Source organism: Salmo salar, chromosome ssa15 (genome assembly GCF_905237065.1).
Source record: "Salmo salar chromosome ssa15, Ssal_v3.1, whole genome shotgun sequence".
Lineage (NCBI taxonomy): Eukaryota > Metazoa > Chordata > Actinopteri > Salmoniformes > Salmonidae > Salmo > Salmo salar.
This window is the reverse complement of record NC_059456.1, coordinates 28,649,941-28,664,660: the sequence shown is the minus strand read 5'-3', so window position 1 is coordinate 28,664,660 and position 14,720 is coordinate 28,649,941. Positions and strand designations below refer to the sequence as shown.

Genomic DNA, 14,720 nt, shown 5'->3' with positions numbered 1-14,720 from the left:
CTACCACCACCACCATTCACCCCACCACTACCACCACCACCACCGCCACCATCCACCCCACCACTACTACCACCACCACCACCGCCACCATCCACCCCACCACTACTACCACCACCACCATTCACCCCACCACTACCACCACCACCACCGCCACCATCCACCCCACCACTACTACCACCACCACCACCACCGCCACCATCCACCCAACCCCCAGCCCATCGTGTTTGTATCAGACAGAGCAAAGGCCAACAAGGAGATTGAGCAAGATGACATCGAGGTTCAGAAGGAGAAGAAAGAGAAAGTCAAGGTTGTTCTCCTTTAAGAGAGGAGGGGGTAGAGGGGAGGGGTGTTCTCCTTTAAGAGAGGAGGGGGTAGAGGGGAGGGGTGTTCTCCTTTGAGAGAGGAGAGGGTAGAGGGGAGGGGTATTCTCCTTTGAGAGAGGAGGGGGTAGAGGGGAGGGGTGTTCTCCTTTGAGAGAGGAGTGGGTAAAGGGGAGGGGTGTTCTCCTTTAAGAGAGGAGTGGGTAAAGGGGAGGGGTGGCATGTGTTTGTCAAGGTGGCCAAGACAGGGAGGGGATTGGGGGGCAAGTGTTTAAATTGGGCGGGAATTTGCATATTAATAAGAGTCTAGTAGCATCAGTTGTGACGTGTGTGTAGCATGAATGTATGTGTGTAGGTGTGTGTTTATGGATGTGCACACACCCAAACCATGCCAGTAAAGTTGCACTTGACACAATTCCACTTGTAGGTATTTTACACCATTTTGCATTTTCCAATGTAGCAATTAGCACAGTGTAACCTCTGGCCTACTAAAATACGGGGTCAGCGACAGGGCTGAAACCAAATCTACCCCAGGCCACATAGCATCTCCTGTCCTGACCAGGGAGAGACTTCCAGACACCCCCACTGATCCACAATCAGCTCTAAAAGGTCAACCTAGCTCCAGTAACAATGCACCTGTTCTCAGAACTGTGTATTTACATACTCATATTTGACGTTGTTTGGTTACCATGGTTCCTCCTCTGGTGGAAAGGGGTAATGAATAAACAAATGATAGACATTTAGGGCAGATTTTACTTTTGCCATTTGTCTATGGATGTCCACAATGCAATCAAAATTAGCATGGCTTCGTGTAGTGCATGTTGGGATATGCCACTTTTTAAACCAGCCTGAAACCTGATAACATCATGCCTTCACTTCCATCGATCTTTTCTAAACGTTTCTTTCTTTCACTTTCCCAATCAGCCAAAACCACAGCAACCGGATGAGGAGAGCGGAGAACACAAAATGTTCAGGGCCATTTACCAGCAGATTGCTGGGGAGGTGAGTGCTGGTGTGACTGGGAAAAGTGGGAGCATTGGTCAGAGTAAATGAATGTATGTAAAGCCAGATCTTTACAAGTGCATCGGGGGGGTAGAGGTAGAGGCTTGATATGGGATCGGGCCGATAAGGATATGTTATACTGAGAGGTCTACATGCACACAGCTCAAAGGAGATATGTCCCCTCTCTAGGACATGCAGATCTGTGCCAACGAGCTCAAGGTGGTCATGAAAAGGGTACTGGAAAAACGTGAGTGCTGTCATGAGCCCTCATTTTTAATGGCAGACCCTTCCTCTTCCCTTGTGCACACTATGTCCATCAGTGGAGGCTGCTGAGGAGAGGACGGCTCATAATAATGGCTGGAATGGAGCGAATGGAATGGCATCAAAGACATGGAAACCATGTATTTGACATATTTTATACTATTCCACCTATTCCGCTCCAGCCATTACCACGAGTCTGTCCTCCCTCAATTAAGGTGCCACCAACCTCCTGTGATGTCCACCTGTCATGTCCTTTTTGTACACTTGTCACGTAGTGTCCACTCTGTAGTATGCACTTCTCTTCTAAATGATATTTTTCTCCACAGATAATGAAATGAAGACGGACGGCTTCAGCTTAGAGAGTTGCCGGAGCATGATCGCTTTGATGGACGTATCCTTCCATATGATTAATACTGGAACTCTAGTTGAACGTTTCTATTACCATCTCGGTCTACTACTCTGGTTGCCTGTCTATGTAAACACAGAGCAAACAACAATATTAAAAGGTACGGACGGATGCAGTAGTAAAAGCAGTACTTCAAAAAACATATACAATTCTATGAAATGTAGTTCTTCACACCAGAGGAGGCTGGTGGGAGGAGCTATAGGAGGACAGGCTCATTGTAATGGCTGGAATGGAATAAATGGAACGGTATCAAACACATCAAACATGGAAACCACATAAATGGACTCCGTTCCATTAATTCCATTCCAGTCAATACAATGACCCCATCCTCCTATAGCTCCTCCCACCAGCCTCCACTAGTTCACATGGTAACACCCAAGAAATAAATATTGCCTGGTGTTTCTTCCGTAACTACTTCTCAGACGGACGGCACAGGAAAACTGAACCTGCAGGAGTTCAAACACCTGTGGAGTAAGATCAAAGCATGGCAGGTAGGATCCTCCTGTCCGTAACGCTCCTCCTGTCCAAAACTCTCCTCCTGTCCTCCTGTCCATAACTCTCCTCCTGTCCATAACTCTCCTCCTGTCCTCCTGTCCATAACTCTCCTCCTGTCCGTAACGCTCCTCCTGTCCATAACGATCATCCTGCCCATAACTCTCCTCCTGTCCTCCTGTCCATAACTCTCTTCCTGTCCTCCTGTCCATAACTCTCCTCCTGTCCATAACTCTCCTCCTGTCCATAACTCTCCTCCTGTCCTCCTGTCCATAACTCTCCTCCTGTCCTCCTGTCCATAACTCTCCTCCTGTCCATAACTCTCCTCCTGTCCTCCTGTCCAGTAACTCTCCTCCTGTCCTCCTGTCCGTAACTCTCCTCCTGTCCTCCTGTCCATAACTCTCCTCCTGTCCTCCTGTCCATAACTCTCCTCCTGTCCTCCTGTCCATAACTCTCCTCCTGTCCATAACTCTCCTCCTGTCCATAACTCTCCTCCTGTCCTCCTGTCCATAACTCTCCTCCTGTCCACCTGTCCATAACTCTCCTCCTGTCCTCCTGTCCGTAACTCTCCTCCTGTCCTCCTGTCCATAACTCTCCTCCTGTCCTCCTGTCCGTAACTCTCCTCCTGTCCGTAACTCTCCTCCTGTCCATAACTCTCCTCCTGTCCTCCTGTCCATAACTCTCCTCCTGTCCATAACTTTCCTCCTGTCAATAACTCTCCTCCTGTCCATAACTCTCCTCCTGTCCATAACTCTCCTCCTGTCCTCCTGTCCATAACGCTCCTCCTGTCCACTCTCCTCCTGTCCATAACTCTCCTCCTGTCCTCCTGTCCATAACTCTCCTCCTGTCCATAACTCTCCTCCTGTCCGTAACTCTCCTCCTGTCCTCCTGTCCATAACTCTCCTCCTGTCCATAACTCTCCTCCTGTCCATAACTCTCCTCCTGTCCTCCTGTCAATAACTCTCCTCCTGTCCATAACTCTCCTCCTGTCCATAACTCTCCTCCTGTCCATAACTCTCCTCCTGTCCATAACTCTCCTCCTGTCCATAACTCTCCTCCTGTCCTCCTGTCCATAACTCTCCTCCTGTCCATAACTCTCCTCCTGTCCATAACTCTCCTCCTGTCCATAACTCTCCTCCTGTCCTCCTGTCCATAACGCTCCTCCTGTCCATAACTCTCCTCCTGTCCATAACTCTCCTCCTGTCCTCCTGTCCATAACGCTCCTCCTGTCCATAACTCTCCTCCTGTCCATAACTCTCCTCCTGTCCATAACTCTCCTCCTGTCCTCCTGTCCATAACTCTCCTCCTGTCCATAACTCTCCTCCTGTCCATAACTCTCCTCCTGTCCGTAACTCTCCTCCTGTCCATAACTCTCCTCCTGTCCTCCTGTCCATAACTCTCCTCCTGTCCTCCTGTCCATAACTCTCCTCCTGTCCTCCTGTCCATAACTCTCCTCCTGTCCATAACTCTCCTCCTGTCCATAACTCTCCTCCTGTCCTCCTGTCCATAACTCTCCTCCTGTCCATAACTCTCCTCCTGTCCATAACTCTCCTCCTGTCCATAACTTTCCTCCTGTCAATAACTCTCCTCCTGTCCATAACTCTTCTCCTGTCCATAACTCTCCTCCTGTCCTCCTGTCCATAACGCTCCTCCTGTCCATAACTCTCCTCCTGTCCATAACTCTCCTCCTGTCCATAACTCTCCTCCTGTCCGTAACTCTCCTCCTGTCCATAACTCTCCTCCTGTCCTCCTGTCCATAACTCTCCTCCTGTCCATAACTCTCCTCCTGTCCATAACTCTCCTCCTGTCCATAACTCCCCTCCTGTCCATAACTCTCCTCCTGTCCATAACTCCCCTCCTGTCCATAACTCTCCTCCTGTCCTCCTGTCCATAACTCTCCTCCTGTCCATAACTCTCCTCCTGTCCATAACTCTCCTCCTGTCCATAACGCTCCTCCTGTCCATAACTCTCCTCCTGTCCATAACTCTCCTCCTGTCCTCCTGTCCATAACGCTCCTCCTGTCCATAACTCTCCTCCTGTCCATAACTCTCCTCCTGTCCTCCTGTCCATAACTCTCCTCCTGTCCATAACTCTCCTCCTGTCCATAACTCTCCTCCTGTCCATAACTCTCCTCCTGTCCTCCTGTCCATAACTCTCCTCCTGTCCTCCTGTCCATAACTCTCCTCCTGTCCTCCTGTCCATAACTCTCCTCCTGTCCTCCTGTCCATAACTCTCCTCCTGTCCATAACTCTCCTCCTGTCCATAACTCTCCTCCTGTCCATAACTCTCCTCCTGTCCTCCTGTCCATAACTCTCCTCCTGTCCATAACTCCTCCTGTCCGTAACTCTCCTCCTGTCCTCCTGTCCATAACTCTCCTCCTGTCCGTAACTCTCCTCCTGTCCATAACTCTCCTCCTGTCCTCCTGTCCATAACTCTCCTCCTGTCCATAACTCTCCTCCTGTCCGTAACTCTCCTCCTGTCCGTAACTCTCCTCCTGTCCATAACTCTCCTCCTGTCCATAACTCTCCTCCTGTCCATAACTCTCCTCCTGTCCATAACTCTCCTCCTGTCCATAACTCTCCTCCTGTCCTCCTGTCCATAACGCTCCTCCTGTCCATAACTCTCCTCCTGTCCATAACTCTCCTCCTGTCCATAACTCTCCTCCTGTCCGTAACTCTCCTCCTGTCCATAACTCTCCTCCTGTCCATAACTCTCCTCCTGTCCGTAACTCTCCTCCTGTCCGTAACTCTCCTCCTGTCCATAACTCTCCTCCTGTCCATAACTGTCCTCCTGTCCATAACTGTCCTCCTGTCCATAACTGTCCTCCTGTCCATAACTCTCCTCGTGTGCATAACTCTCCTCCTGTCCATAACTCTCCTCCTGTCCATAACTCTCCTCCTGTCCTCCTGTCCATAACTCTCCTCCTGTCCATAACTCTCCTCCTGTCCATAACTCTCCTCCTGTCCATAACTCTCCTCCTGTCCTCCTGTCCATAACTCTCCTCCTGTCCTCCTGTCCATAACTCTCCTCCTGTCCTCCTGTCCATAACTCTCCTCCTGTCCTCCTGTCCATAACTCTCCTCCTGTCCATAACTCTCCTCCTGTCCATAACTCTCCTCCTGTCCATAACTCTCCTCCTGTCCTCCTGTCCATAACTCTCCTCCTGTCCATAACTCTCCTCCTGTCCGTAACTCTCCTCCTGTCCTCCTGTCCATAACTCTCCTCCTGTCCATAACTCTCCTCCTGTCCATAACTCTCCTCCTGTCCTCCTGTCCATAACTCTCCTCCTGTCCATAACTCTCCTCCTGTCCGTAACTCTCCTCCTGTCCGTAACTCTCCTCCTGTCCATAACTCTCCTCCTGTCCATAACTCTCCTCCTGTCCTCCTGTCCATAACTCTCCTCCTGTCCATAACTCTCCTCCTGTCCATAACTCTCCTCCTGTCCTCCTGTCCATAACGCTCCTCCTGTCCATAACTCTCCTCCTGTCCATAACTCTCCTCCTGTCCGTAACTCTCCTCCTGTCCATAACTCTCCTCCTGTCCATAACTCTCCTCCTGTCCGTAACTCTCCTCCTGTCCGTAACTCTCCTCCTGTCCATAACTCTCCTCCTGTCCATAACTGTCCTCCTGTCCATAACTGTCCTCCTGTCCATAACTGTCCTCCTGTCCATAACTCTCCTCGTGTGCATAACTCTCCTCCTGTCCATAACTCTCCTCCTGTCCTCCTGTCCGTAACTCTCCTCCTGTCCGTAACTCTCCTCCTGTCCGTAACTCTCCTCCTGTCCGTAACTCTCCTCCTGTCCGTAACTCTCCTCCTGTCCATAACTGTCCTCCTGTCCATAACTCTCCTCCTGTCCATAACTCTCCTCCTGTCCGTAACTCTCCTCCTGTCCGTAACTCTCCTCCTGTCCGTAACGCTCCTCCTGTCCGTAACTCTCCTCCTGTCCATAACTCTCCTCCTGTCCTCCTGTCCATAACTCTCCTCCTGTCCGTAACTCTCCTCCTGTCCGTAACTCTCCTCCTGTCCGTAACGCTCCTCCTGTCCATTACTCTCCTCCTGTCCTCCTGTCCATAACTCTCCTCCTGTCCATAACTCTCCACCTGTCCATAACTCTCCTCCTGTCCATAACTCTCCTCCTGTCCGTAACGCTCCTCCTGTCCGTAACGCTCCTCCTGTCCGTAACGCTCCTCCTGTCCATTCCTCTCCTCCTGTCCTCCTGTCCATAACTCTCCTCCTGTCCATAACTCTCCTCCTGTCCATAACTGTCCATAACTCTCCTCCTGTCCATAACTCTCCAGAGCCTGACGGTTTAGGGGAAAACTTCCACTTAAATTGAATTTACCCTTGGTCTCCCGTTGCCATCACTTCTAAGTGAAATGTTCACTTAAGTGAAAGTTAGGATGAAGGCGTCTTCTGCAAGGGGGAGTTTTGTTAAGAGCCTCGACACTCAAACGGAACATTAACATGCATCGCTTGCAGTACGGTTTTGGAAGCATAAGGACCTTATCTTTCATATCAGCGAGAAATAATTAAAAAATAATAATAATAATTTAAATTGAAACCCACCTTGATAGGATTAGTATTCCCACACGGCCATCTCTCAATGTTACCTCGCTTGTTTACAGAAAACAGACGGAAGACAAGAGGTGCGAATTAGCTATCTAGCATGATCCGAACACCTGTGCGTAAGCGTAACTCAGGAAGAGTAGCGGAAGTGTAATTTCGTCAGATAGAGGCGCCTACTGTATAGCTGTATGGATCTGTGCTAAACTACCTTACCTTAACCTATCTGTAACTGCTAGTGTAGTTTAGTAGGATGGAGGCTCTATAGCTGTATGCATCTGTAACTGCTACAGTGTAGTTTAGTAGGATGGAAGCTCTATAGCTGTATGGATCTGTAACTGCTACAGTGTAGTTTAGTAGGATGGAGGCTCTATAGCTGTATGGATCTGTAACTGCTACAGTGTAGTTTAGTAGGGTGGAGGCTCCATAGCTGTATGGATCTGTAACTGCTACAATGTAGTTTAGTAGGATGGAGGCTCTATAGCTGTATAGATCTGTAACTGCTACAGTGTAGTTTAGTAGGATGGAGGCTCTATAGCTGTATGGATCTGTAACTGCTACAGTGTAGTTTAGTAGGATGGAGGCTCTATAGCTGTATAGATCTGTAACTGCTACAGTGTAGTTTAGTAGTAGTTTAGTAGGATGGAGGCTCTATAGCTGTATGGATCTGTAACTGCTACAATGTAGTTTAGTAGGATGGAGGCTCTATAGCTGTATGGATCTGTAACTGCTACAGGAAGTGCATCTTTTTTATTTGAAGGATTCTTTCTTGCTGATGAAAGATAAGGGCCATATGTTTTGAAAACCATATCGTAAGCAATGATTATTAAAGATTAAAACACAGCGTGGGGATTGTAGTTCACATGAGGTAGTCGTGGGCGAAGGTAATGGCTGAAAGCTGTAGGGAGAAGGCAGAATGCCACCGAGAGTTTGAGAGAGATGGATTCACAGCGATCATCAACAGATCATTTTCAGCCCAATATTCAAATTCATTGAGATTGACCGTCATGTGTTTATTGTGTGCAGCTGATCTTCAAGAAGTATGACAAGGACAAATCCAGCACCATCAGCAGCTTTGAGATGAGGAACGCAGTCAATGACGCAGGTGAGCTCCATGGACAAACTTGTTCAGCCGTTTAGTCCCAGCAGGGCCACGTTCAGTTGCCAAATGTTTTCTAACGTTACAGATAGCAATACCATCGACGTGATTTATTATTCTACATGTCAGACGCATGTTTGTTCTACATATTTCTATCTGAACGTTCCAAAATGTTTCGTCTGGCTGAACGTGCCTCCAGGTGAATGGACTTAGAAGTCTTCCCAGAGAGCCATGAGTTGATTACTCTTTCCACACTAGAGTGCTGACCCGAACCATGGCACACAGTGTTGGCTTAGATATTTTCTTTTCACATTTTCCTTTCCAGCATGGTTCCAATCCAACAGCAATAGTGGATGTTTAACCAGGGCAGTGAAGTTCAGCTCGGCTTGGCTCAGTACTAGTGTAAAAAGGGTATTATGGCCCACACACACACACACACACACACAAACAGTCAGGTTGAAAAGATTGAGCATGGGCCCTCAAATCCTCTAAAAGTTCTACAGCTGCACCATTGAAAGCATCTTGACTGGCTGCATCACGGCTTAGTATGGCAACTGTACCGCCCTCGATTACATGGTGCTACAGAGGCTTGTGCAGGCAGCCCATCATTGGGGCCGAGCTCTCTGCCATCCAGGACCTCTATATCAGGCGGTGTGAAAGGAAGGCTCGGAAAATAGTTAGACTCCAGCCACCCAAGCCATAGACTGTTCTCTCTGCTTCAGAACGGCAAGCACTACTGGTGATTCCAGTCTGACACCAACAGGCTCCTGAACAGCTTCTATCCCCAAGCAATAAGACTGCTAAATAGCTAATAAAATGGCTACATGGACTACCTGCAATGACCCTTCTATTTATGTTTGGACTGTCTCTATGCACACGCTACACACTCACTCACACGGACACTCCAGCACACACGCACACACACACATTCATACAGACGCTACACATACGCATACACACACAATCTTCATTTACACTGCTGCTACTCTGTTGATCATAAACTCAGCAAAAAAAAAAAAAGAAACATCCCTTTTTCAGGACCCTGTCTTTCAAAGATAATTTGTAAAAATCCAAATAACTTCACAGATCTTCATTGTAAAGGGTTTAAACACTGTTTCCCATGCTTGGTCAATGAACCATAAACAATTAATGAACATGCAGCTGTGGATCGGTCATTAAGACACTAACAGCTTAGACGGTAGGCAATTAAGGTCACAGTTATGAAAAATTAGGACACTAAAGAGGCCTTTCTACTGACTCTGAAAAACACCAAAAGAAAGATGGCCAGTGTCCCTGCTCATCTGCGTGAACATTCCTTAGGCATGCTGCAAGGAGGCATGAGGACTGCAGATGTGACCAGGGCAATAAATTGCAATGTCCGTACTGTGAGACGCCTAAGACAGTGCTACAGGGAGACAGGACGGACAGCTGATCGTCCTCGCAGTGGCAGACCACGTGTAACAACACCTGCACAGGATCGGTACATCTAAACATCACACCTGCGGGACAGGTACAGGATGGCAACAACTGCCCGAGTTACACCAGGAACGCACAATCCCTCCATCAGTGCTCAGACTGTCTGCAATTGGCTGAGAGAGGCTGGACTGAGGGCTTGTAGGCCTGTTGTAAGGCAGGTCCTCACCAGACATCACCAGCAACAACGTCGCCTATGGGCACAAACCACCGTCGCTGGACCAGACAGGACTGGCAAAATGTGCTCTTCACTGACGAGTCACGGTTTTGTCTCATCAGGGGTGGTGGTCAGATCCGCGTTTATCATCGAAGGAATGCGTTACACCGAGGCCTGTACTCTGGAGCAGGATCGATTTGGAGGTGGAGGGTCCGTCATGGTCTGCGGAAGACATCCTCTTCCGTCATGTGGTACCCTTCCTGCAGGCTCATCCTGACATGACCCTCCAGCATGACAATGCCACCAGCCATACTTCTCGTTCTGTGCATAATTTCCTGAAAGACAGGAATGTCAGTGTTCTGCCATGGCCAGCGAAGAACCCGGATCTCAATCCCGTTGAGCACGTCTGGGACCTGTTGGATCGGAGGGCGAGGGCTAAGGCCATTCCGGGAACTTGCAGGTGCCTTGGTGGAAGAGTGGGGTAACATCTCACAGCAAGAACTGGCAAATCTGGCGCAGTCCATGAGGAGGAGATGCACTGCAGTACTTACTGCAGCTGGTGGCCACACCAGATACTGACTGTTACTTGATTTTGACCCCCCTTTTGTTCAGGGACACATTATTCAATTTCTGTTAGTCACATGTCTGTGGAACCTGTTCAGTTTGTCTCAGTTGTTGAATCTTGTTATGTTCATACAAATGTTTACACATGTTAAGTTTGCTGAATATAAACACAGTTGACAGTGAGAGGACGTTTCTTTTTTTGCTGAGTTCATATCCTGATGTCACCTTACCCCTATACATACACTATATATATATATAGCAGTATATGGACACCCCTTCAAATTAGTGTATTCTGCTTTTTAGCCACACTCATTGCTGACAGGTGCATAAAATCGAGCACACCGCCATGCAATCTCCATAGACAAACATTGGTAGTAGAATGACCTTACTGAAGAGCTCAGTGACTTTCAACGTGGCACTGTCATAGGATGCCACCTTTCCAACAAGTCCGTTTGTGAAATTTCTGCCCTGCTAAAGCTGCCCCGGTCAACTGTAAGTGCTGTTATTGTGAAGCGGAAACATCTAGGAGCAACAACGGCTCAACCGCGACGTGGTAGGCCACACAAGCTCACAGAACGGCGCCTGTCGCGTAAAAATTGTCTGTCCATGTTTTTTTTTATGCCCATACACTACATGACCAAAAGTATCCCTGCACATTGTAAATATGGTACTGGCACTGACCCTGGAACTTTGACCCTGTATATAGCTTACTTTCTCTTGATCTTCTTTCTATTCTTGTGTATTTTTGTTCTGTCGTGGAACTTCTACACAGGGACATTCAAAGTCAAACTTAAATCAATCATCCTTTATTGTCAATTAACTGGAGAGGTTCCAGCAAACTTGATGCACCACAGTACACATCTGTCAGGAGCTCTGCTGGGGCAGTCCCGTTTGTTCTCTTATATACTGCTTACACAGACAAGTTATATTTGCATGGTTTATAGGGTTGGTACCTGCATGTGTTTGGCACCGTCTCCTATTTGAACTTATAGAACATATTCAGGGCATTCTGCCACATATATCTTTATTAAGCACAGGCAGGACCAAGGATTATTTATGACACGGAAGACAAAATGAACATTTAAGGCTGTCTCTTCACACAATTTTCCATTACAGTTCTTCTTGACTTTTGTATTTTTTTGAGTACTACATACAGTATATCAATTTATTGTATTGTTGGGAAAGAGCATGCAAGGCAATTTACTGTACTTGTGCACATGACAAAATATCTTCCACTGTGGTTACAGCAAATCCTTCATCTTGTATCCATTCCACTTTTTCCCCCCCCATTCCACTTAGGGTTCCACCTAAACAACCAGCTGTATGACATCATCACGATGCGCTACGCTGACGAGCACCTCAACATCGACTTTGACAGCTTCATCTGCTGCTTCGTCAGGCTAGAAGGCATGTTCAGTAAGTACACACTGGTTTGATTAATGTAAATTCCACCAGAAACATCAACAGGCATTCATCTCATTGAATAAGAGTCAGAGATAAGAGAAAGATAGGTGGCAGTCACAGGAGGTTGGTGGCACCTTAATTGCAGAGGAAGGACTTGTGGTAATGGCCAGAGAGCTATTGGTGGAACGCTATCCAACACATGGTTTCCATGTGTTTATGCCATTCCATTTGCTCCATTCCGGCCATTATTATGAGCCGTCCTCCCCTCAGCAGCCTCCACTGATAGAGTTTCTGTTTGATCTGTACGAGGTCTCTTTGCAGGGACGTTCCATGCCTTTGACAAAAACGGAGACGGCACAATCAAGCTCAACGTCCTCGAGGTAAGCCCAGTAGGGCACTGTGCTACAAAAGGTCACATCGCGTCCATACAAAGGGGAATTCACTCCATTAACTCCTGTCCTCTTCTGCTTTCTTTCATCTCCTGTCCTAACCTGTTTTTGTCTTTCATCCCCTCTTGTTACAGTGGCTCCAGTTGACCATGTATGCTTAGATCACCCAGCCATCAGAGGAGTCCTGCTCTCTGGTCTACCCTCAGCCATGCTTCTACCAACATCACATAGATCACCCAGCCATCAGAGAAGTCCTGCTCTCTGGTCTACCCTCAGCCATGCTTCTACCAACATCACATAGATCACCCAGCCACCAGAGAAGTCCTGCTCTCTGGTCTACCCTCAGCCATGCTTCTACCAACATCACATAGATCACCCAGCCATCAGAGAAGTCCTGCTCTCTGGTCTACCCTCAGCCACTCTTCTACCAACATCGCTTAGATCACCCAGCCATCAGAGAAGTCCTGCCCTCTGGTCTACCCTCAGCCATGCTTCTACCAGCATCACCTTCCTCTACCTCAGCCAATTCTCCATGTTCTCTCTGACAAGACATTGCCATTACTCTCATTCTAGCATAGAAAACAAATTAAATGCAATGGTGATATTTCCTGCAGTCACGCTGCACAAATGATATATCTCACAACGCGGAGAGAAGTGTGTAATGTCTCAAGAAAGTACATGAACACGATGTAGCGATCTTCTAAGACACACAGGTTGGCTGGAGAGAAAGACCACCTGGAATGTCAACTTTGACTGGTGAGAGGTAGCACCCTGGCAGCACCAGCAGACAGTACAGCACCGAGGGACTTGAATGGGGAACCCTTGCTCCAGTACATTTGGCTAGTGCTTTAAACTACAAGCCTTCAAGTGTTATTGCCTGTCCTTAAAGGGGAAGGTTTTAGAACGCCAGCTCACTGTAAATAACATGTTTAGTATTAGTGGATTGAATACATATCGTTGCTTAGCTTTACTTCCTGAAGTGTTTCCATTCCCCTTTGTCATTGGTGGTAGCTACATTACAAAATCAATGTTGTGTTCCTGTAAGTCTCTGTGATAATATCATGTGGATACTCAGGTCTCGAGAGACAGTGATGATGCTGTTGGACTGGATTGTTGGATTGTTTCAGAAGCATTTTTGTCTTTTAAATTCATTAAATTCAAACTTTTACGAACGTGTCCCAGTATGTACAGTATGGGATGAGAGTTGTCGAGTCGTCAACGCTAAACCAAATCTCTTAATGTTGATCCCAGGTTGAATTGTATAATGAAAGTTTTGGATTTCAAATAAATATTATGTAAATTAAGCATTTCCACAATTACCCAATAACTCATCTACCCAATAAGGCGGATTGGTTTTCTCCAACAGAACTGAACATTGACGCGAACAACGGTTAGATGGTCTATAATGAACATGGTTCCCACACTTTTTTTAGTTGGTGGCACCAGCCCATGATTTGGTGGGACCCCCCCAAAAAAATGTGTGCAGTGTCACACAATAGAATACATTTGAGTAATCTTTTAAAGTCATTATGTCATTCACAATGCTTTATTAAGGATGGTATTAAAAAAATGAGTTTTTGGGTTGACAATTATGTTTTTATATTTTATGGTCAAAATAGGGCTCCCGAATTTGATGTTTTTGTTCAGGAGAGATGAATTTGCCGTAATCTTTCTGTGCGCTAATATTATATATAGGCCGAAGTCAATTAGTGCTAATTCACCACCTGAGGAAGTGGAAACGCAAAACACATTAGCTAGATCGCTAACTCTAATCATAAACTGGATGGTTCGAGCCCTGAATGCTGATTGGCTGACAGCCGTGGTATCAGACCATATACCACGGGTATGACAAAACATTTATTTTTACTGCTCTAATTACATTGGTAACCAGTTTATAATAGAAATAAGGCACCTCGGGGATTTGTGATATATGTCCAATATACCATGGCTAAGGGCTGTATCCAGGCACTCCGCGTTGCTCCGTGCATAAGAATAGCCCTTAGTGGTATATTGGCCATATACCACACCTCCTCGGGCCTTATTGCTGAAATATAACACCTAACTAGCCATGTCTAATAGTACATGTAATGTCCCCCAATTTGTTTTGCAATTGGGCCCAGTGCACTTGTGATGGCTGATGGACAAGGAAGGGCGAGGCTAGCATGCTTAGATGAGTGACGCTTGTACAGTGTAAATGGATAGAACAGAAACCTGCATGGTGAGCCTACATGGGTTTGAACAGTTACGAGTGATGGACTATTCACAATGCCCATCTCTTAAAAGTATACATTAAAATGAACTAGTGAAAAAGCCAGCCTACGTCAGTGTCCATTTCCCCACTGTGTATCACAGTTGTGGATGACCAAAACTCCATATCAGTCTAGTTGGTCCTGAGTAAGCTCATATAGCCCTCAAGCTCTGGACCGCAAAGCCAGTTCCACTGTGTTTTCATTGTTCCCTTCAAATCAGGGACCGATTTAGATCTGGGACACCAGGTGGATGCAATTACCTTCAGGTAGAAGAGAAAACCAGCTAAGAGTTCAATACCCCTGTCATATAGTGTTTCCATCAAATATTCAGAACTCCACCG

The 14,720-nt window shown here is 47.1% G+C and overlaps 1 protein-coding gene across 3 annotated transcripts in view; it reads left to right on the top strand.

Annotated features, from left to right (window-relative positions):
• capn3b (calpain 3b) overlaps positions 1-13,298 on the top strand; it is a 32,973-nt gene extending 19,675 nt beyond the window's left edge. The window contains 10 exon segments of one of the 3 annotated variants that reach the window (NM_001165408.1): positions 215-307; positions 1,245-1,322; positions 1,512-1,569; positions 1,910-1,974; positions 2,412-2,480; positions 8,071-8,149; positions 11,637-11,753; positions 12,063-12,121; positions 12,265-12,422; positions 12,493-13,298. In NM_001165408.1, the coding sequence (NP_001158880.1) occupies positions 215-307; positions 1,245-1,322; positions 1,512-1,569; positions 1,910-1,974; positions 2,412-2,480; positions 8,071-8,149; positions 11,637-11,753; positions 12,063-12,121; positions 12,265-12,291 (645 nt within the window). In that variant the 3' untranslated portion in view covers positions 12,292-12,422; positions 12,493-13,298. 3 annotated transcript variants of the gene reach the window in all.
• The last annotated feature ends 1,422 nt before the right edge of the window (positions 13,299-14,720 follow it).